The sequence below is a fragment of the Salmo salar genome, chromosome 10 (assembly GCF_965601325.2).
Source record: "Salmo salar chromosome 10, fSalSal1, whole genome shotgun sequence".
Taxonomy (NCBI): Eukaryota; Metazoa; Chordata; class Actinopteri; order Salmoniformes; family Salmonidae; genus Salmo; species Salmo salar.
Window position 1 is genome coordinate 89,443,570 of NC_138300.1, and position 24,440 is coordinate 89,468,009.

The 24,440-nt window shown below is 42.7% G+C and overlaps 1 protein-coding gene across 2 annotated transcripts in view; it reads right to left on the reverse strand.

Annotated features, from left to right (window-relative positions):
• Nucleotides 1-22,877, reverse strand: part of LOC106560843 (guanine nucleotide-binding protein G(o) subunit alpha) — a 144,905-nt gene extending 122,028 nt beyond the window's left edge. For both annotated transcript variants that reach the window (XM_014124202.3, XM_014124203.3), the window contains exons 1-2: nt 22,418-22,877; nt 22,195-22,237 (exon numbers count right to left, since the gene is read on the reverse strand). In XM_014124202.3, the coding sequence (XP_013979677.1) occupies nt 22,195-22,237; nt 22,418-22,535 (161 nt within the window). In that variant the 5' untranslated portion in view covers nt 22,536-22,877. The remainder of the gene's footprint in view (nt 1-22,194; nt 22,238-22,417) is intronic.
• Between the last annotated feature and the right edge of the window lie 1,563 nt (nt 22,878-24,440).

A 24,440-nucleotide genomic window follows, 5' to 3' on the forward strand; every position in this document is an offset into this window, starting at 1 on the left:
CTCGAGTCTTCTTGGGTATGACGCTACAAGCTTGGCACACCTGTATTTGGGGAGTTTCTCCCATTCTTCTCTGCATATCCTCTCAGGCTATGTCAGGTTGAATGGGGAACGTCGCTGCACAGCTATTTTCAGGTCTCTCCAGAGATGTTAGATAGAGTTCAAGTCCAGGCTCTGGCTGGTCCACTCAAGGACATTCAGAGACTTGTCCCAAAGCCACTCCTGCATTGTCTTGGCTGTGTGCTTAGGGTCGTTGTCCTGTTGGAAGGTGAAACTTCCTGAGCGCTCTGGAGCATATTTTCAAAAAGGATCTCTGTCCTTTTCTCCATTCATCTTTGCCTCGATCCTGACTAGTCTCCCAGTCCCTGCCGGCAAAAAAAATCCCCACAGCATGATGCTGCCACCACCATGCTTCACCATAGGGATGGTGCTAGGTTTCCTTCAGACGTGATGCTTTGCATTCAGGCCAAAGAATTCAATCTTGGTTTCATCAGACCAGATAATCTTGCTTCTCAGTCTAAGAGTCTTTAGGTGTCTTTGGCAAACTCCAAGCGGGCTGTTATGTGTCTTTAACTGAGGAGTGGCTTCCATCCGGACACTCTACCATAAAGGCCTGATTGGTGGAGTACTGCAGAGATGATTGGCCATCTGAAAGGTTCTCCCATCTCCACAGAGGAACTCCGGAACACTGTCAGAGAGACCATCGGGTTCTTGGTCACCTCCCTGACCAAGGCCCTTCTTCCCCGATTGCTCACTTTGGCCGGGTGGCCAGCTCTTGGAAGAGTCTCCATTTAAGAATGATGGGGGCCCTTCCCCAGATCTGTGCCTCGACACAATACTGTCTCGGAGCTCTATGGACAATTCCTTCAACCTCATGGCTTGGTTTTTGCTCTGACATGCACTGTCAACTGTGGGACCTTATATAGACAGGTATGTGTCTTTCCAAATCATGTCCAATCAATTGAATTTACCACAGGTGGACTCCAATCAAGTTGTAGAAACATCTCAAAGATGATCAATGGAAACAGGATGCACCTGAGCTCAATTTCGAGTCTCGTAGCAAAGGGTCTGAATAGTTATGTAAATAAGCATTACTGTTTTTAATGTTTTTTTAATACATGTGCAAAACATTCTAAAAACCTGTTTTCGCTTTGTCATTATGGGGTGTAGTGTAGATTGCGGAGGAGCCTTTTTAATGTAATCAATTTTAGAATAAGGCTGTAATGTAACAAAATTTGGAAAAAGTGAAGGGGTCTGAATACTTTCCGAATGCACTGTATGCCTAAGTTGTACTAGAGCTCCTGGCTACACATCTCACGTGACCTGCAGTTACTCAGGCAGGCACAAGAAAAACATTTGTCCACATAATGAATGCTGATGATTATCATGCGTTATAATGCAGTGCAGATAGACTCAAGGGAACACGGATTAATATCTCGCTGAGACCATGAATGGCTCAACAGCTTAAGATTCCTTTGAAGCAGGGCTTCTCCACCTTCTTCCCTCTCAGACCTAATGACATTCCACCTAAAGCCAGGGACCCAACGACAGACCAAACTTTAACAGCAGCGCTAATTTGATAAATGCTGTAAACTGCTAGAGCTAGCTGAATTCATTGTTGGCCTGAAATGTGAACAAAGTTTGTGTTACTGTGATCTTCCCTGACCCATTGAAAACCCACCGAGGCCCCTTAGGGAAAAGGTTAAGAGGACTCAAGTGGCTGGAAAAATCCCATCCTGAACTCTCCCTAGGTCTGGACGTCTGATGTGATGTGATGATGTGCGGTCCGATGTGATGTCAAATGTGTGCCTACATTGTGCTTAAGCAGTTCAAGCATGGCTATAATTAGACCACACGGTCTTTGCCCTGTGTTTTGCATGTCTCTCTCTCTCTTTCTCTCTATGACGGTAGCTAATGCAAAGTGGATGCAAACCGGGCATGATATGGCAACACAAGGACAGCTATCTAGAGCCACTGTATGTTACCATGAGCTTCAGTGTTCTGCGGTGCTGGGTGTCTGTCACTGAACCCGCAAACAAACAACAAACCCATAAGAGAGCTCAGCCAATGTATGGCAGAGCATGGGACTGTTAGATGGCGACTGCGGGTGTGAGACAAACACGTAGGCTATATTCAATTTGTGACTTCCCGTTATGTAACACCCCCCCTCCCTTCTCTGCCGTCTGAGCCCTAAATGAAACCTGTTCTGGAGGGAAGGCAGACCTATGTGCCAGAGCGGATCAGCATCCTCCAACCCCCTACCCCCACCACTCCGGGCCTCACGGTGGGAAAATTACAGTAAGGGTCTGGGAATGGTGCAGCCGGGCCGGCTGGCCCTTGTTTGTTCTTGCTCCGGTCAGTCACCTCCAATCACGTCATCAGAGGTGGCTAGACTGGCCCTCTTAACGTGATTAGCATCCCAAAGCTAAGTGTGGAAGCAGCACCGAATGAGGAACAGAGAGAGACTACAGAGATACAGGGCCCAAAGAGCGAGAGAGCAGCCATAGAGAAAGAGAGAAACAGGAGAAAACAGAGAAAGAGGGAACAGAGAGTGAACGAGAGCTGGGCGAGTGTATAATGAGTGTCTAGGAGAAGAGAGACTTTCAAGAGATGAGAGTGGACATAGCGCCTGAAACAGATAGAGTAGGCATGGGGGACTTTCCAGAGCTTAGTGACAAGGATAAGCAGAAGCGGGGGAAGTTCAGTATAGACCAGATTGAGCGTACAGAACATGCTTCACAACCCAGCAGTGTGCCACGCTGCACCTTTTCTTTTCTATGTCAGCTCAGCTTAGCCAGAGATGCTATATATAATGACAAGATGGTCTCGTCTCTGCTCTAACAATGGGAGTCGTTGTCCCAAAGGCGGGAAGGCAGGCGGTCTGCTTATTAAGCAGAATCGGTGTGTTCACGCGTGGACAGATTTTGACGGGAGTGGACCCTCTCGTTTCGCCTCTTCCTCTCTGGCTTAGCTCAGTGAGTCAGTTTCCTCTGAAGGTAGATAAAGGGAGTGGTCCCTTTCCTAGGCCATCAGGATGAGAACACACACAATACAATTTTATGGTCTTCATTTGTATTGTCCCTCGCACATTTACCTATAGAAATTAGTCATTTTAGCAAATCAGCTCATACTAAAGCATGCTGGTTGCACACTCCCACGTCTTCACACACAGTCTGCTCTCGACACTGTTCCAAAGCTTGTCATTTTGGCACTACATTGCAGCTCGATTTCAATTCACATTTGGGACTGTCCTGGGGACATTCTATAGAACATTCCACAGTTACATTTTTTTATACCCAAGAAAAGGGAACCATCTCTATTGTGTCCAATAAACTGATTGCCTATTTCCTAAAAGAAAGTCTAGCTAAACAAACTAAGGTTCATAGTATTATGTGACCACAGTACAGATATGAACGTAGCTGTTATTCAGGCTCATAAATAGATGTAAAACACAACGACGGCTGTGGAACAAAACCTTCAAGTCTGCATATTCAATGAGATCCACAGTGAGTGTTTGTGTCAATACAGCCCAGTTCTATTGATTCTTCTGACAGCAGTAATTCAGTGGAGGGTGCTCTGTGTCTTTGTTGCTCTCCTTTTATCACTGCCTCTGCATCAGAAAGAGCTATCAACAAAACACTGGCCTCTTCAGGTTACACCAGGAGGGAATCTAGGGGTTGTTTAACCTACAACATGAACACAATCGCTTTTTCTGATATGAAGAGGAGACAGCTGGTTTAAAGGAAGAAGGTTTGACGTGTGTTCTATACTAAGATGATGGGCACTATGGTATACCACTGTTCATTTTGGCACTCTGTTTTAGATTTAGTCTAGCCTTAGTCATTTTGACTAAAATAGCATTGTCTTAGTCCCATTTTTGTCGTTTTAGTAGTTATTTAGTCTAGTTATTGTCAAAATGATGAAAACAGTGGACCGTTTTAGTCAACTAAATAAACATTTATTTTTTGTCATTTTTTGTCACATCACATTTTTATTGCCTCATTAACCTATAGTAAACATAAATCACTGACTTCCATGTGCACCAACATAAATAGGCTGGTTCTATCAACATGTTTTCCTGCATAACATCCGATCGCATGATTTTCTTCCCAACAGCCAACAGCAGATTACAAATTACACCCCTTAACAGGGCTCCAGCCTAACATTTCACCAGCGCCACCAACTTTTCCAGTGCCACCAGCCCATGACTTGGTAGCACCCAAAAAAATGTTGCGGCGTCACGCAATAAAAAAAATGCTTTTTCATTCACCTTTTAAAGTATTTCATAGTGCTTTAGACTGTGTAATAGACTACTGAGATATTTTGTGGCGCAACCTAATCCAGTGATTGTCATGAATTGTGAGTTAACAATAGGGTATTGTTATATTTTACTGTTAAAATAGGGCTCCCGAAATGGCAATTTTTTTTGGTTCAATAGAGATGAATTTGCCTACATCTTTAAATACATCAATATCATAGGCTAATTTTGGGGCTTATTCAACATGAGGAAGTGAAAACTCAAAACACATTAGCTAGATCACTAACACTAAATACAATACCCACTGCTAGTAGCCATGTGTTAATCCAACAGTAAATATAATGTCACTTTTTGTTGTTGTTGCAGTTGTAGCCCTGCTACCCTATGCACACGCAATGGCCAATGTGCAATTGCGCATTTCGCGCGCTTCATATCTGAAAGCCATATCAAATATCTCGGTTGTAAAAATAGTTGCTATTGAGCTCAAATAAAAAGTATACCCACAGAAAGCTGAGAACAACAGTAGTTGTTTCCAAAGTCATGTACAGTGCATTCGGAAAGCAGCATCAAGCTGTGGGGATTTTTTCAGCGGCAGGGACTGGGAGACTAGCCAGGATCGAGGAAAAGATGAACGGAGCACATTGGCCACGTTACAGCCTTATTCTAAAATTGATTAAATATTATTTTTTTCCTCAGCAATCTACACACAATACCACATAAGGAAAGTCAAAACAGGTTTTTGGACATTTTTGCAAATCTATTAAAAATCCAAAACCGAAATACCGAGATAAGAATTCAGACCCTTTGCTATGAGACTCGAAATTGAGCTCAAGTGGATCATGTTTCCATTTATCATCCTTGAGATATTTCTACAACTGGATTAGAGTCCACTTGTGGTAAATTCAATTGATTAGACATGATTTGGAAAGGCACAGACTTTTCTATATGAAGTATAAGGAATTGTCCGTAGAGCTACGAGACAGGATTGTGTCGAGGCACAGATCTGGGGAAAGGTACCAAAAAATATCTGCAGCATTGAAGATCCCCAAGAACACAGTGGCCTCCATCACTCTTAAATGGAAGAAGTTTGGAACCACCAAGACTCTTCCTAGAGCTGGCCGCCCGGCCAAACTGAGCAATCGGGGAAGAAGGACCTTGGTCAGGGAGGTGAACCTTCCAGAAGGACAACCATCTCTGCAGCACTCCACCAATCAGGCCTTTATGGTAGAGTGGCTGGACGGAAGCCACTCGTCAGTAAAAAAACACATGACAGCCCGTTTGGAGTTTGCCAAAAGACACCTAAAGACTCAGACCTGAATACCAAGCATCACGTCTGGAGAAAACCTGGCACCATCCCTACAGTGAAGCACGGTGGTGGCAGCATCAAGCTGTGGGGATTTTTTCAGCGGCAGGGACTGGGAGACTAGCCAGGATCGAGGAAAAGATGAACGGAGCAAAGTACAGAGAGATCCTTGATGAAAACCTGCTCCAGAGTCCTCAGGCAGTAATCGCTGCCAAATCTGTTTCAACAAAGTACTAAGTACTTAAATAAAATATATAAAAACCTGTTTTTGCTTTGTTATTATGGGGTAGATTGATGAGGGGAAAAAAACTAGTTCATTTTAGAATAAGGCTGTAACGTATCAAAATGTTGAAAAAGTCAAGGGGTCTGAATACTTTCCGAATGCACTGTATTTCCTGCAATTGGACTTTTTAAAATTTTATTTAATCAGAAGCCTTTTTTCTCTCTCCCGGAGGGCACATAGAGTGGCTCGCTCATCACAGCAGCAGGTCCCAGCAGAACAGACCCCAGCAAACAGGCCCAGGGGGTGGGCAGACACTTTAATTACTGGAATCATGAGGTTTTTATAATGCACTTTACTGTTTGACCAAATCATGGTTGTAGCTGCCCAAAAAAATAGGACATTTGAAAACTTTTGAGTGAGGTGACCTTGTAATGAATGTTCAGCTCGCACACAATCAATTACAAATTTAACTCGCACAGCCAAGTCAAAGGGTCACAACATGCCAGAAAAGGGTTTCAGTCTGGTGCCCTGCTCCTTTGCATGTTGTAGCTATATTGTAATCAAAGTAGTGGAATGATAGGCTGCAGAAAACAACTAGCTAGCAGTATCAATCTGTTAGCCTACCTAAGCGTATATATTGGGATGGTGCTCTTTCAGATGTCTCTTGAGGTAGGTCGTTTTTTTCTCCGTCAACTTGTGGGTGCTAACTCTATCTTCTCTTGTGGTAATGTTGCATTCAGTCTTTGTTGAATCTACACGATAAGTAAAATGTCTCCAAACATTTCCCCTTTTTCTACCGGGAGATTTTACCACGGCATGCCTCTTATTGGCATCAGTGATTTGTTGCCGCCAGATTGCAAATAACATCTCAATCTATCCAAAAACTCTTGTCCAGTCCACTTACTAGTCAGATTTTAGTCACAGAGATAATTTAGTATTGTCTCGTTTTCATCAACCCTAATGAAAAATTATGTTTATTTACACTGTATAAAAACATAACTGCAACATGTAAAGTGTTGGTCCCATGTTTCATAAACTGAAAAAAAATATCCCAAAAATTTTGCATACGCACAAACAAATTATTTCTCTCAAATTCTGTGCACAAATTTGTTTACATCCCTGTTAGTGAGCATTTCTCCTTTGCCAAGATAATCCATCCACCTGACAGGTGAGAAGCTGATTAAGAAGATGATTAAACAGCATGATCATTACACAGATGCTGGGGGCAATAAAAGGCCACTCTAAAATGTTTTGTCACACAACAATGTGCAATTGGCATGCTGACTGCAGGAATGTCCACCAGAGCTGTTTCCAGAGAATTTAATAATCATTTCTCTACCATAAGCTGCCTCCAATAATGTTTTAGAGAATTTGTCAGTACATCCAACTGGCCTCACAACCACCAACCATGTAAAACCACGCCAGCCCAGGACCTCCGCATCTGGCTTCTTCACATGCGGGATCGTCTGAGACCAGCCAACCGGACAGCTGATGAAACTGTGGGTTTGCACAACCAAAGAATTTCTGCACAAACTGTCAGAAACCGTCTCAGGGAAGCTGATCGTCATCACCAGGGTCTTGACGTGACTGAAGTTCAGCGTCGTAACCAATGTGGGCAAATGCTCACCTTTGATGGCCACTGGCACGCTGGAGAAGTGTCCTCTTCACGGATGAATCCTGGTTTCAACTGTACTGGGCAGATGACAGACGTCGTGTGGGTGAGCGGTTTGCTGATGCCAACGTTGTGAACAGAGTGCCCCATGGTGGTGGTGGGGTTATGGTATGGGCAGGCATAAACTTCTGACAATGAACACAATTGTATTTTATCGATGGCAATTTGAATGCACAGAGATACTGTTATGAGATCTTGAGGCTCATTGTTGTGCCATTCATCTGCTGCCATCACCTCATGTCTCAGCATGATAATGCACAGACCCATGTCACAAGGATCTGTACACAATTCCTGGAAGCTGTAAATGTCCCAGTTCTTCAATGGCCTGCATACTCATCAGACATGTCACCCATTGAGCATGTTTGGGATGCTCTGAATCTACGTGTACGACAGCGTGCTCCAGTTCCCGCCAATATCCAGCAACTTCGCACAGCCATTGAAGAGGAGTGGGACAACATTCCACAGGCCACAATCAACAGCCTGATCAACTCTATGCGAAGGAGATGCGTCACATTGCATGAGGCAAATGGTGGTGACACCAGATACTGACTGGTTTTCTGATCCATGCCCCTACCTTTTTTAAAGGTATCTGTGACAAACAGATGCATATCTGTATTCCCAGTCGTGAAATTCATAGATTAGGGCCTAATTTATTTATTTAAATTGACTGATTTCTTTACATGAACTGTAACTCAGTAAAATCTTTGAAATTATTGCATATTATTTTGTTCAGTGTAGTCATAGTTTATTCTGGGTCTATTTAGTCAGTTATCGTCTCCTCAATTGCCACTGAAAAATATTATTTTGACGAATATTTGTGTCACTATTTTAACACTGTGGTATACTGTGGATGTTCTAGGATGACAAAACATTGTCAGAGTTGAGATTATTTCACAGAAAACAATAATGTTTTATGAGTTTTGTCAGAGTTTAGAGTGATGAAAAGTAGCTCGCTAACAGCTATTTCACATCTCGTCATTAAGCAAGCTAACAAAAGTGGAGCCGTTGCTATGGATACTCACACACGGAACGGAGGGGGCTGTGCGGGGGACAGATAGAGACTAGCAGTTAATGGATATACTAACTATGTGGGCCTTAAATTTGGCAGAAGCAATTTGGGCCCCGGTATGGTAGGGCCTGAACGTCACAGGCATGGGTAGGGCTCGGCCTAAATTTCATGCCCGTGCAGGGCTTTAGTGTATGTGTGTGTGAGAGGCTGGACCACAGACGGAGGTAAAGAGAACAACTAGGACTGCCTCACACAACAGAGACTGCTAATGAGCAGAACAGAGACCAGAGAATCTTGGAAACTAATGTAGACAGATAGATGTTTGTCAAGCATTTCCTCAGCCTAAAACCTCTCCTACTGTTTTCACTATCAAACTATTTTGAAAGGAGAATAGTGGGGACTGCTGTGATGAACATCACAGTCCAATCAAAGAGGAGGACACATAGGTCATGTGACCAATATAAGCAGAGTCATCAGACTGCTCTACCCTTAGAACTTCAACGATCATGTCAATTATCCAGGTCTAATAAAATACCAACTTAGATATAGGCTATATCTCCACTTTATGCTGTTAAACTCTAAATGTCAGCAATTCCTTTCCTTTATCCAATCATTTAATAAACTGTTAATACATCCAAACTTGATTTACAAAGCCCCTTACAGTGCCTTGCAAAAGTATTCACCACCTTGTTATTTTTCCTATTTTGTTGCGTTACAACCTGTAATTTAAATGGATTTTTATTTTGATTTCATGTAATGGACATACACAAAATAGTCCAAATTGGTGAAGGGGAAAAAAATTACTTGTTTCAAAAAAATTCTAAAAAATAAAAAACTGAAAAGTGGTGTGTGCATATGTATTCACCCCCTTTGCTATGAAGCCCCTAAATAAGATCTGGTGCAACCAATTACCTCCAGAAGTCACATAATTAGTTAAATAAAGTCCACTTGTGTCACATGATCTGTCACATGTTCTGAAAGGCCCCAGAGTCTGCAACACCACTAAGCAAGGGGCACCACCAAGCAATCGGCACAATGAAGACCAAGGAGCTCTCCAAACAGGTCAGGGACAAAGTTGTGGAGAAGTACAGATCAGGGTTGGGTTATAAAAAAATATCTGAAACTTTGAACATCCCACGGAGCAACATTAAATCCATTATTAAAAAATGGAAAGAATAGGGCACCACAACAAACCTGCCAAGAGAGGGCCGCCCACCAAAACTCACGGACCAGGCAAGGAGGGCATTAATCAGAGAGGCAACAAAGAGACCAAAGATAAACCTGAAGGAGCTGCAAAGCTCCACAGCGAAGATTGGAAACCCTGAAGGAGCTGCAAAGCTCCACAGCGGAGATTGGAGTATCTGTCCATAGGACCACTTTAAGCCATACACTCCACAGAGCTGGGCTTTACGGAAGAGTGTCCAGAAAAAAATAAGCAAACATGTTTGGTGTTCGCCAAAAGGCATGTGGGAGACTCCCCAAACATATGGAAGAAGGAACTCTGGTCAGATGAGACAAAAATGTAGCTTTTTGGCCATCAAGGAAAATGCTGTCTGGCGCAAACCTAACACCTCTCATCACCCCGAGAACACCATCCCCACAGTGAAGCATGGTGGTGGCAGCATCATGCTGTGAGGATCTTTTTCATCGGCAGGGACTGGGCAACTGGTCAGAATTTAAGGAATGATGGATGGCGCTAAATACAGGGAAATTCTTGAGGGAAACCTGTTTCAGTCTTCCACAGATTTGAGACTGGGATGGAGGTTCACCTTCCAGCAAGATAATGGCCCTAAGCATACTGCTGAAGCAACAGTCAAGTGGTTTAAGGGAAACATTTAAATGTCTTGGAATGGCCTAGCCAAAGCCCAGATCTCAATCCAATTGAGAATCTGTGGTACGACTTAAAGATTGCTGTACACCAGCAGAACCATCCAACTTGAAAGAGCTGGAGCAGTTTTGCCTTGAAGAATGGGCAAAAATCCCAGTGGCTAGATGTGCCAAGCTTATAGAGACATACCCCAAGAGACTTGCAGCTGTAATTGCTGCAAAAGGTGGCTCTACAAAATATTGACATTGGGGGGGTGAATAGTTATGCACGCTCAAATGTCCTGTTTTTTTGTCTTATTTCTTGTTTGTTTCACAATAAAAAATATTTTGCATCTTCAAAGGGTTAGGCATGTTGTGTAAATCAAATGATACAAACCCCCCAAAAATCCATTTTAATTCCAGGTTGTAAGGCAACAGTATAGGAAAAATGCCAAAGGGGTGAATACTTTCGCAAGCCACTGTATGTGCAGGTGATGAATCATGAGTAAATCAATCTACACACATGCACGCAGTGTCGCACACACATCATCATGGCATGCTTACAAATACAAAACGTCACAGAGAGCCCTCAGCAGGGTTGGGGAGTAACTGATTACACCACGTTTCCATTCAAATATTTCATGCGGATGAATTACCTGACTCATGAAAAAAGTCACAACCGGGCTGATGGAAACAGGAAAACAGACAATTTGTTTGTTTGATATGGTGGGATTTTTTTGGTGTCTTTAAAAGTATTATGTAAGGAATGGTGGTGGAAACGTCTTTAAAAGCAAACATTGATATAATAACCATCATTTTTTACTTGGAGTCATGCGATATGATGTTGTGTGGTCTTCCCACTACCACTCGGGGAACCATGCAGTTTATTAGGCTACAAATGAATTAAGTTACGATGAACTTCACAGGGTGGTGAAGGTTCAAGGTGATGAGCTTGATGCTCCTTTCCAATAAATATTGAGGGTCTTATTCTGGTGACATGATGATCGATGCTTGGCTGCCGTTTGACAAATAAAAAATATCTTGTGATTATCCATAATAATCTCATCATGTAGGCTAGCCTACCCGCACTGTATCTGAGAGCTGTTGGCTAGAGGGCATGTGCCGAGACCAGAGTGGGCACACCATGTGCCGAGACCAGAGTGGGCACACCATGTGCCGAGACCAGAGTGGGCACACCATGTGCCGAGACCAGAGTGGGCACACCATGTGCCGAGACCAGAGTGGGCACACCATGTGCCGAGACCAGAGTGGGCACACCATGTGCCGAGACCAGAGTGGGCACACCATGTGCCGAGACCAGAGTGGGCACATCTGCTATATAACGCAACAGTTTTTCTGACAAAACCATCAGTAGAGTTGAAAATGCGATGCCAACCAATTTAGCTTGTTTTTTTTCGGTACATGGGAATTTAACCACAAAATATATTTTTATGTGACTATGTCATCACGCACTGCCTTTTATCTGCAATAAGTCTGATGGAAATGCACTTTTGTTTCATGCCGATTTTAAATTCAGAAAGGATGTTTGCGAAAAAATACATAATTACACATTTCTGTTTTCTCAATGACATTCAATTCAGCATTGAAAAAAGGCCCAAGTTTAAGTCTGACTACTGTTATGACACACAAAATGCGTTTGATGGATTCTTTTTGTCTTCTTCTATTGCTGCTTAAGGGGAAAGTCATCCAAAATGAATAATCAGATTATGTTACTGAGTTTGGGTAATCCAAAAGTTACATTACTGATTACAATTTTGGACAGGTAACTAGTAACTGTAACGGATTACATTTAGAAAGTAACCTACCCAACCCTGGTACTAATGGTCAGTTTACCACCTGGACCAACTCTGGACCCACTCTTCCCATACACATAAAATACACAGTCTTTATAAACAGATGGTCCAAACATTCCTCTCAGAGAATGAGGAGAAATAGGTGGAAGAGATAGAAATGCCTGTTCACACATGGCCTACATCTTATCCACACACACACACACACACCTCGGTCTAATACACAGTGCACAATGTATTACTCTGACCGTCCCTTGATAGTAAAGTGTGGCCTAAGCATTAGGTAAAAGAGTCCAGTCCAGTTGGAGTTAGTGTGACATGAGTTTAGTCACTTCCTCCTCACACTGCTAATAATGAGGCAGATGGGTTTCGCTGCCTGGACAAAGGTCAAGTCAAGCAGCATAATCACATATCCTGAAAAACCTTTACTGCATGCACTCTGCTTGGCAAATATTATCTCTCTCTCTCTCTCTCTCTGACCCTCTCTCTCGATCTCTGTTCACGTCTCTCTCTGACACACAGAAAACAAACAAACACAAAGAGCGACATGGTTTCACACCTTTTTGTGAAAAGCGTGGTGTGAAAATCAAGCCCATGAACACTTAACACACTAGACGTTGTTCCTCTCAGGTCAGACACAGACCGATTTATTCTCACACACACGCCAACATTCCAGACATGCTTCCATTGCACCTGTAGCTACATATTATTCTGTATTGTAATCACTGCTGGCTAGAGATTTCACAGTCTTGCATTCTCATCCAATTAAATCCCTCATTAGCTGGGCTTTAAAACTAATGCTCCCCATTCCCCATTCATCTACGCTTCACTAACAAAAAAAAGCTCAGGGTAGCTGTTCTGAAGGTTCATGCCATCTCACCAATTCCTTAATGACCCTCTGGACACGCCCCCTCTCCTGCCAACTCACCAAACCTGAACTCACTCTGATAATCAGCATTCCTCTCCCTTCCTCAGCTATAAATGCAGTTTATCTCTATTTCCATGTGTTTGGTGTTTTTGGTGGCCTGAGTTTAAGTAAGGAGCTGTCCATGTGTAAATAAGACTGCATAACGCTGACTTCCTTGCCTGTATATATAGTGAACTCTGAAAGTACTGGGACAGTGACACATTTGTTGTTGTTTAGGCTCTGTACTCCAGCACTTTGGATTTGAAATGATACTATGAGGATAACATGGACACTGTCAGCTTTAATTTGAGGATATTTCCATCCATATTGGGTGAACCATTTAGAAATTACAGCACTTTTTGTACAAAAGTATTAGGACATTCACTTGTGTATTCAAGTAGTAAAAAGTATTTGGTCCCATATTCCTGGCACGCAATGACTACATCAAGCTTGTGTGACTACAAATTTGTTGCATGCATTTGCTGTCTGTTTTGGTGGTTTCAGATTATTTGGTGCCCAATAGAAATGAATAGTAAATAATGTAGTGTCTGTTTTCTTGTAAATAAGAATAGAATGTTTCTAAACACTTCTACATTAATGTGGATGCTACCATGATTATGGATAATCCTGAAAGAATTGTGAATGACTGAGAAACTTAGGAGCACATATCATACATACACACCACCCCCCCCCCCTCCCCCCCAAAAAAATACTTATTTCCCTCATTAAAATGCAAATCAATTGATAACATTTTTGACATGCGTTTTTCTGGATTTTTTTGTTGTTATTCTGTCTCTCACTGTTCAAATAAACCTACCATTAAAATGATGGACTGATCATTTCTTTGTAAGTGGGCAAACGTACAAAATCAGCAGGGGATCAAATACTTTTTTCCCTCACTGTATATGCCTTAGAATACTTCCTTTGTCTGAATGTATGTGTACAAAACACCTTCCTAATGTTGAGTTGTGCCCTCAGAACAGCCTCAATTAATCGGGGCATGGACACTACTATACCACGTTCAAAGCCACTTAAATATTTTGTCTTGCCCATTCACCCTCAATGGCACACATGCACAATCCACGTCTCAAGGCTTACAAATCCTTTTTAAACCTGTCTCCTCCGCTTCATCTACACTGAAGTGGATTTGACAAGTGACATCAATAAGGGATCATAGCTTTCACCTGGTCAGTCTGTCATGGTGTTCCTAATGTTTTGTACACTCTGTGTGTGGAGATATATCTCTCTCGGTGATGTCCTTTGTTCCTGATATACACTTTAACATTATCCTATTTGTTATGGCACTTTGCTTTGAATAGCCTAATATGTAGTATCCCCCAGAACCACTACCTCATATCATAACTTGTATCACAAACTTACCTACTGCCTTGCAAGCCATCAAATCTTCCTCCTTGCGCCTCTGTGTCCTTGTACTGTGCCTTGAATAAATACCCTGAAGGTAAGGAACTTGTCTGTCGGCCCTGCATTAAAGACCAAAATTGGCTAAAGAAAATTGTGATAAATAAAGTATACCAGTTTTATTTAAGGACCAAAACATTGACAGCTGTGCCATACAGGTTGCAAAATAGTGAGGAGGAAAATTTCTATGTACTGATTCCATGGCATATGGTTTATGAACTGATACACAAAACGATGCCGAATTCAAAACTTGAGTTTTATTTATTGTTATACAAAATTGTTGAAAGCTATAGAATATTTTTTTGTGTGTGTATATATCAATATATATATATATATATATATATCACACAAGTATGTGGACACCCCTTCAAATCAGTGGATTCGGATATTTCAGCCACATCGGTTGCTGACAGGTGTATAAAATCGAGCACACAGCCATGCAATCTCCATATACAAACATTGGCAGTATTATGGCTTTAGTGAAGAGAGCTCAGTTACTTTCAACGTGGCACCGTTATAGGATACCACCTTTCCAACAAGTCAGTTTATTACATTTCTGCCCTGCTAGAGCTGCCCCGGTCAACTGTAAGTGCTGTTATTGTGAAGTAAATGTATAGAAGCAACAACCGGCTCAGCCATGAAGTGATAGGCCACACAAGCTCACAGAACGGGACCGCCGAGTACTGAAGCGTGTAGCGTGTAAAAATTCTGTCCTCTGTTGCAACACTCACTATAGCGTTCAAAACTGCCTCTGGAAGCAACGTCAGCACAAGACTGTTTGTCAGGAGCTTCATGAAATGAGTTGCCATGGCCAAGCAGCCACACACAAGCCTAAGATGACCATGTGGAATGCCAAGTGTCGGCTGGAGTGGTGTGAATCTCGCCGCCATTGTACTCGGGAGCAGTGGAAACGTGTTCTCTGGAGTGATGAATCAAGCTTCACCATCTGGCAGTCCGACGGACGAATCTTGCAAGGAGAACACTACCTGTCCCAATGCATAGTGCCAACTGTAAAGTTTGGTGAAGGAAGAATAATGGTCTGGGGCTGTTTTTCATGGTTCGGGCTAGGCCCCTTAGTTCCAGTGAAGGGAAATCTTAACACTATAGCATACAATGACATTCTAGACGATTCTGTGCTTCCAACTTTATGGCAACAGTTTGGGGAAGGCCCTTCCCTGTTTCACCACGACAATGCCCCCGTGCACAAAGTGAGGTCCATACAGAAATGGTTTGTCGAGATCAGAGCTGTTGCCAGAGAATTTAATGTTAATTTCTCTACCATAAACCGCCTCAGACATCGTTTTAGAGAATTTGGTAGTATTGTCCAACCGGCGTCACAACCGTAGAGCACGTGTAACCATGCCAGCCCAGGACCTCCACATCCGGCTTCTTCGCCTGCGGGATCTTCTGAGACAAGCCAACTGGACAGCTGATGAAATTGAGGAGTATTTATTTCTGTAATAAAGCACTTTCTGTGCGAAAGAAGTTATTCTGATTGGCCTGATTAATTTATTTAAATTGACTGATTTCCTTATGAACTGTAACTCAGAAATCGTTGAAATTGTTATGTGTGTGGATATCTATCATCTATATCTCTATCTCATGACAAAAGTATGTGAACACCTGCTTGTATAACATCTCATTCCAAAATCATGGGCATTAATATGGAGTTTGTGTGTGTGTCCCCCCCCCCTTTGCTGCTATAACAGCCTCGACTTTTAAACCCCCTCTACGTTCCGTTCTATTGATGAACAACATACAATCACTGGAGAACAAACTGGACAAGCTCCGTTCAAGACTATCCTATCAACAGGACCTGGAGAATTGTAATATCCTACATTTCTAGGAGTCGTGGCCAAACAAGGACATGGATTTTTTTATGCATCGGCAGGATCGAACGGCAGCCTCGGTTAAGCTCAAGGGGGTGGTGTCTTTTATTAACAGCTGGTGCACAATCTCTAATATTAAGACAGTCTTGAGGTTCTGCTCGCCTGACTTAGAATAAGCTGTAGACTATATTATTTACAATTGAGTTTTCATCTAGATTTTTGTAGCTTTCTATTTACCACCACAAACCGATGCACTAAGACCACACTCAATGAGCTGTATAGCAGAGGAGGTTGGTGGCTCTAAGACCACACTCAATGAGCTGTATAGCAGAGGAGGTTGGTGGCACCTTAATTGGGGAGGACGGACTCGTGGTAATGGCTGGAGTGGAATCAGTGGAATGGTATCAAATACATCAAACAAATAGTTTCCTTGTGTTTAACGCCATTCCATTAGCACCGTTCCAGCCATTATTATGAGCCGTCCTCCCCTCAGCAGCCTCCACTGCTGTATAGGGCCATAAGCAAACAAGAAAATGATCATCAAGAACCGGTGCTCCTACTGACCAGGGATTTTAATGCAGGAAAAATGAAATTGGTCTTACCTCAATTCTACCAGCATGTCACCTGTGCAATTAGAGGAGACAAAACTGTAGATCACCTTTACACCCCACAAAAACACATACAAAGCTCTCCCTCGCCCTCCATTTTGGCAAATTTGACCATATCCTCCTGATTACTGCTTACAAGCAAAAACTCAAACAGGGAGTATCAGTGATGCGCTCAATACAGAAGTTGTCCGATGAAATGCATGCTAAGCTACAGGACTGTTTCACTATCACAGACTGGAATATGTTCCCGGGATTCATCCCATGGTATTGAGGAGTTTACCACATCAGTCACCGGCTTCATTAATAAGTGCATCATAGATGTCTAACCAGAAGACATGGATTACAGGCAACCTCCGCACTGAGTTTAAGGCCAGAGCTGCCGCTTTCAAGGAGCGGGACACTAATCCGGACGCTTATAAGAAATCCTGCTAAGACATCTGACGAGCCATCAAACAGGCAAGGTGTCAATACATGACTAAGATCGAATCCTACTACGCCTGCTCTGCCACTCGTTGGATGTGGCAGGGCTTGCAAACTATCACGGATTACAAAGGGAAACCCAGTCGCGAGCCTACCAGACAAGCTAAATGTCTTCTATGCTCGCTTCGAGACAAACAACACAACCATGGATGAGAACCAGCTGTTCTGGACGACTGTGTGATCACGCTCTCCGTAGCCAATGTGAGTAAGACCTTTAAACAGGTTAACATTCAGACTTGATTACCAGGATGTGTACTCGGAGCATGAGCCAACCAGCTGGCAAGTGTCTTCACTGACATTTTCAACCTCTCCCAGACCCAGTCTGTAATACCTACATGTTTCAAGTAGATCACCCTAATCCATGTGCCCAAGAATGCCAAGGTTACCTGTCTAAATGACTATTTCCCCTTAGCATCTGTAGCCATGAAATGCTTTGGAAGGCTGGTCATGGATCACATCTACACTACACAATTATCCCAGAAACCCTGGACCCATTCCAATTCGCATACCGCCCTAATTTATTTTTACCCATCTACCAATAGGTACTCACTTCTGTCATCATAAAGTGCTTTGAGAGACTAGTCAAGGATCATATCACCTCTACCTTACCTGACATCCTAGACCCACGCCAATTTGCATACCGCCCCAATAGATCCACAGATGATGCAATTTCTATTGCCCTACACACTGTCCTCTCCCACCTGGACAAGAGGAACACCTATGTGAGAATGCTGTTCATTGACTACAGCTCAGTGTAGGACTGAACACCCTGGGACTGAACACCTCCCTCTATAACTGGATCCTGGGCTTCCTGACAGGCCACCCCTAAGTGGTGAGAGTAGGCAACAACATATTCGCCACACTGACCCTCAACACAGGGGGCCCCTCCTGTACTCCCTTTTCACCCACGACCCACAAACGTCCTTACCCATCATTAAGTTTGTTGACGACACGACGGTGGTAGGCCTGATCATCGACGACAATGAGACAGCCTATAGAGAGGTCAGAGACCTGGCAGAGTGAGACCAGCTGATCGTGGACCACGGAAAACATCAACATGGCTGTACACTCTTAGAAAAATGGTTCCAAAAGGGTTATTTGGCTGTCCCCATAGGAGAACCCTTTTGGGTCCCATGTAGAACCTTCAGTTGAAAGGGTTCTACATGGAACCCAAAGGTTCTACCTGGAACCAAAAGGGTTCTTCAAAGGGTTATCCTATGGGGACAGTTGAAGAACCCTTTTAGGTTCTGGATAGCAGATTTTTTGTAAGAGTAGTGGGGCGGGGCGTAGGTGTCAAGTTCCTCTGTGTCCACATCACTAAGGATCTATCATGGTCCACACACAACAACACAGTCGTGAAGAGGGCACGACAACGCCTCTTCCTCCTTAGTAGGCTAGAAAAGATTTGGCATGGGCCCTCAGATCCTCAAAGTTCTACAGCTGCACCATTTGAGAGCATCTTGACTGGCTGCATCACCGCTTGGAATGGCAACTGCTCGACATCTGGCTGCAAGGCGCTACAGAGGGTAGTGCACACGGACCAGTACATCACTGGGGCTGTGCTCCCTGCCATCCAGGACCTAGATACCAGATGGTGTCAGAAGGCCCTAAAAATTGAGCCTACAGCCACCCAAGTCATAAACTGTTCTCTCTGCTACCACACGGCAAGCAGTACCGATGCACCAAGTCTGGAACCAACAGGACCCTGAACAGCTTCTACCCCCAAGTCATAAGACTGCTAAATAGTTAGTTAAATAGTTAACCAAATAGCTACCTGGACTATCTGCATTGACCCTTTTTGCACAAATCTTTTTGACTCCTCATATATGCTGCTGCTACTGTTTTATCTATCCTGTTGCCTAGTCACTTTATTCCTAGTTATATGTATATATCTACCTCAACCTCGTACCCCTGCACATGTTATCGTTACTCAATGTTGGAAAGGGCCCGTAAGTAACCGTTTCACTGTTAGTCTGCACCGGTTGTTTTACGAAGCGTGTGACAAATATAATTGTATTTGGTTAGAGTAGTTCTGAAATTGCTTTTAAAACCTTCCCGTATCATTTTTCACTCACTTTTGCATCAAATGCAATTTTGTTTCTTCTTCATAATGAAATGATGTTGCACATGCCACCAATGTACCCATTTACAAAAAACACAATCTCAATCGAATCTGCCGAGGCGACAGCTCTCTTAGCAACACAATGATGATGCGTGAGTCAGCTGTTTGTTCAACCGCAAACGCTCGTAATTGCTAATAACCCATCGGCAACCGCCCGACTATGTAATGAAGTGAAAATCTGAGGCCTGCACCCGACCCTAACCCGCAAATATAGAAAATACACTGTACGGCCAGATGGTGGAAGAATTTTTTGACAGGCCTTTTTAGGTGGGCCTATGTTTCTTCTTATTTCTGACATTTTGTTAGTCAACTTGTCTATAATTAGATGCATGCAGCTTTTCTTCTGTCATTACTTGTTGCTCTAGAAGACTAAATAAACCCTTGCTCACCAGAATGTCATAAATCGATAGAATGAATGCTTCATCTAGTTGACATCGGTAAAGTTTTTCTCTTTCATCTCTGCTTCTCTGTAGTCGCAAAGACGTTTAGGGACTGGGGAGAAAATTAAATAACTCAACAACAAGAAATGGGAAAAAATGTTCGGGTAAAATTTCCAATTTTACTGGTTTTAAGGAAATTATGAGCTGTTAAAATGACCCAACGTGTTTTTGATAAGATTTCAGTTCGGCTTGGATTAATATTTTGTGTGATTTTAAAAAATACTATCAGGTTTCATGATGCTGATAAAGATGGCACCTTTACAGGTGGTCCCTAACCATGCATTCATTCTCTCAAGATGCTGAAAGAAAGAAATAATATTTCTCCACTCCTGTTCCCGAGTCAATTTACATTTGGTCTATAATTTTACTGCAAGATATGCTTAGATCTGTTAATATTATATTAAGCTATTTCAGTGTCCAGACTTCAGTTGGGCTGCTATTCCATTTAACCCATCTGAACAGTACAGTTCCCATGATGTGCCATTTTGAAGTCCCGGTCTTGTGACTGTCGAATTTGTATAGTGCCTCACAATCATTACACATAACACAGCCGGCCATCATCCTCTTTTACCACTTAAATCTTTCCCAAAAATTAGACTACTGTTCTGGCCCTCCCCTCTGTTTATTTTCATCTCTCCATATTACAGCTTTTCTCTAATACTTTTTCTGCCAACATTCCCAAAAGCATTTGGCAATTGGTGTATATTTGGCATGCAACAGTTAGGCCCTAAAGCTTAGGCTTAGGCTACGCACTAACAGCAGATACAAATAATGAAAGAAAAACCTAAATGTAGCCTACAGATATGAATTAAACAAGAATTATACATTTTATGGATTTGTAATGCAATGTTTTCTCTTTATTCAACCCGCCCGCCACCCACCCACCCTTCATCCACACAATTACTCTAAACCTCCAGACCCGCTGAAATCACTACAACACAACACGTCATTGGACATCCAGAGATGACCAAAGGTGTGAAATGCCACTCCGAGTTTTCCACCCTTGTTCAGAGAACTTGATCCCAATAACGGAAAGAGTCGAGAATGTCCGAAGAGAAACGATTGAGCACAGGCTGAGGGGCGCTGTCCACCACCGAAACCGGCTGAATATTATTCTGAAATAGGTACTTCGATTCATGTGGTAAAAAAGTTGAAACTGAAGAAGTTGTGGTAGCTATTAGATGTTATTCAATCACAAACAGCAATTACTGTCTGAAAATGGCATTAGCCCTGCAATAACTTGAAAATGTGAGGCGTTTATTTATCAATATCTGACAACCAGTCGCATTCCTTTCCCTTTCTTTATTATAGGTTGCGTAAACCATAATCAAAACTACGAATGTGCCAATGCCAGTGTAGGCATACACGAGCACACGAGTCGATTCGAGGCAAGATGAATATACAAGTCTAGATGCATCCCCACAGCAAACTGAGACTAAGACGCACACTATGCTGGTATACAGTTGAAATAATGACAGCCATTAAAACATTAATCTGACTTCTTAATTAGATTAATGTCTGAAATTGCGTAACGATTGATTTGATTGATTAAAGGCATGTAATTCGGCAAAGAAAGGGTGTTGGCTTTGAGGCAGGGAAATAAAAATGGCCGTGTGAAGTTCCCACCCAATTATTCGACCAGATATCCTACATGTGTGTAGGCTATTTTAGAACAATTTAATATCTTCATCAACTATATCGCTTGGGTTTACTTCACAGAATCAACTAATTTGGCATTGACACCACCCAAACGTTCAAACCAGCAGATAAAGCCCACAAATGGTGTCCAGTTTTAGGCTGTATTCTATACCCCGGTTACATATATAGCCCAGTGGCTATTACACGCTTATTTCTGTACACTTGATAAAGCAGCTCGCACACCGCGAGATCAAATAAGGAAGGGCAAGGGGGCATAAATGTGCGATTAAACATGCCACTAAGATTAATTGAAAGAGGGATTCTCGAAACTGGTCAGTGCACGGTTTATTGTAGACAGACAAGCTCTTAGTGAAAGCCAAAGTGCATTAGCTGTAGGCAAAACAGGTTCCGATTTCAGCACCATTTATGTGAACAGCTCATCGATATTTTCCCGTAACCGCAACGCTGTTGGTTTAAACCAATAAATTACACCGCCAGTAGCTCTTCCCGCCAGTAAAGGTAATAATTACTTTAAAATATGGCGGACCAAATAAGCTTCTGTAGCCTATACTCTTCAATCACAAGCTATAGCCACTGTGTGTGTGTAGCCTCATGCGTAGCCTATCCATCACACACATTCAATGCAAAGAATTGCTAGACCGTGGCACTTACTTCATCTGTTTCACGATGGTACTTTTTCCTGACTCCCCAGCCCCTGAAGGGATGAAAAGAGACAAGGGGCTGTAAAGTACATAAATGCTGTAGTTTTCATTTATATTCACATTCATAGTCAGATTAGCGTCTGGCTATGGAACCAGAAAGCGGGTGTGTAATTTTGACACTTCAGATTATGGACAAGAAGCCGAAGGCCACCCCTCCTCCTGAAGCATCTTACCAAGCAGGAGTAGTTTTACGTCTTTCGCGGCAGTGACTCCATCTTCTTTTAGGTTTTTCTCGATAGCCTTGCTCCTGTCCAAAGCCGCTCTCTCCTCGGCGCTCAGTGTACATCCCATGACTACACAACCTCTGATCTTCTTGATATCCAAAGTAACGGTTGGCGAGGACCAAAATATACCAGCAATTATTTTCCCTCTTTCTTCCTTATCCCTCTCTAGGCTGGCTGACTCGCTCTCGTTCCACTCTCTCGCGCTCTGTCGGCGACTAGTTAAAGCATTAAAAAAATCCCCCACGATAACGTTTGACACTTGTTTGTAAAAAGCACTGGTCTTCGTATATTGCCCTCACACGGTCGGTTTTTTTCGGTGTTGTTGTGCTTGGTCCGCGGGCTGGGAAACTCTACTGGGCGGCGGCGACGGCTGCGAGCGCTCGCATCGTTTAGCTTGTTCAATGTAGGGGGAGAGCGCGCTTGGCTCCGCACTCAGACAATCTAGCTGACGTCAGGACCAATCAGCGCAGGAGACATGCTCGATCCACCATCCTGGTGGCAGAGTACCGTTTTGCACTGCCTGTTTTACAGTCTCAAGTCATTTTTTAACATTTTATTCTACAGGGGTTAACTTTTCGGACAGGGATTTCTGTAACAGAGCAGGTAGCTTTCCAGTTCTGTCAGATTTACACTGATATGCAAAGGACGAAAAACAGATTGTCTCTCTGGGCTAGGTGTGATCTTATTAAATCATAATTGGCTTGTAATTAACTTATTATGCAAATAGCACACAGTTCATCTAATTATGGGTCGGCAGGTAGCCTAGTGGTTCAGAGCCACACGCCAGTAGCCAAAGGTCACTGGTTCGAATCCCCTAGGTGAAAAGTCAATGTGCCCTTGCACAAGACACTTAACTCTAATTGCTCATGTATGTAGCTCTGGATAAGAGCATCTGTTAAATGAGTACATGTAAATGGCTGGAGTACATCATTCAGTCAATATTCCAAAACGGATTTGAAAAACAAAACTGATTTGAACATTGAGGCATGCAGTGTGAACAAGGCTTAAGAGCTTTGGACACCTGGATTGTACAATATTTGGCCATTTATTCTTAAAATTCTTCAAGCGCAGACAAGTTGATAATTTTCAAGCCTGCCATAGATTTTCAAGCCGATTTAAGTCAAAACTGTAAATAGGCACTCAGGAACGTTCAATGTCATCTTGGTAAGCAACTGCAGCGAATATGTGGCCTTGTATTTAAGGTAATTGTCCTGCTGAAAGGTGAATTTGTCTCCTAGTGTTTGTTGGAAAGCAGACTAAACCAAGTTTTCCTCTAGTTTGTCACCTGTGCTTAGCTCTATTCCATGTATTTTTATCCTAAAAACACTCCCTAGTCCTTGCCGATGACAAGCATACCCATAACATGATGCAGCCACCACTGTGCTTCAAAATACAGTGCCTTCGGAAAGTATTCAGACCTCTTCACTTTTTCCACATTTTGTTGCGTTACAGCCTTATTGTAAAATAGATTAAATACAAATATCCTCAGCAATCTACACACAATAACCCACAATGACAAAGCTAAAAAAAAACGTTTTTTAGAAACTTTAGCAAATGTATTAAAAATAAAAAAGAGATACCTTATTTACATACGTATTCAGACCCTTTGCTATGAGACCTGAAATTGAGCTCAGAAGCATCCCGTTTCCATTGATCATCCTTGAGATGTTTCTACAACTTGATTGGAGTCCACCTGTGGTAAATTAAATTGATTGGACATGATTTGGAAAGGCACACAACCATATAATGACCCAAAGTTGAATGGGCATGTCGGAGAAAAAGCCAAGCCATAAGGTCAAAGGAATTGTCCGTAGAGCTCAGAGACAGGATTGTGTCGAAAAATGTCTGCAGCAGTGAAGGTACCCAAGAACACAGTGGCCTCCATCATTCTTAAATGGAAGAAGTTTGGAACCACCAAGACTCTTCCTAGAGCTGGCCACCCAGCCAAACTGAGCAATCTGGGGAGAAGGGC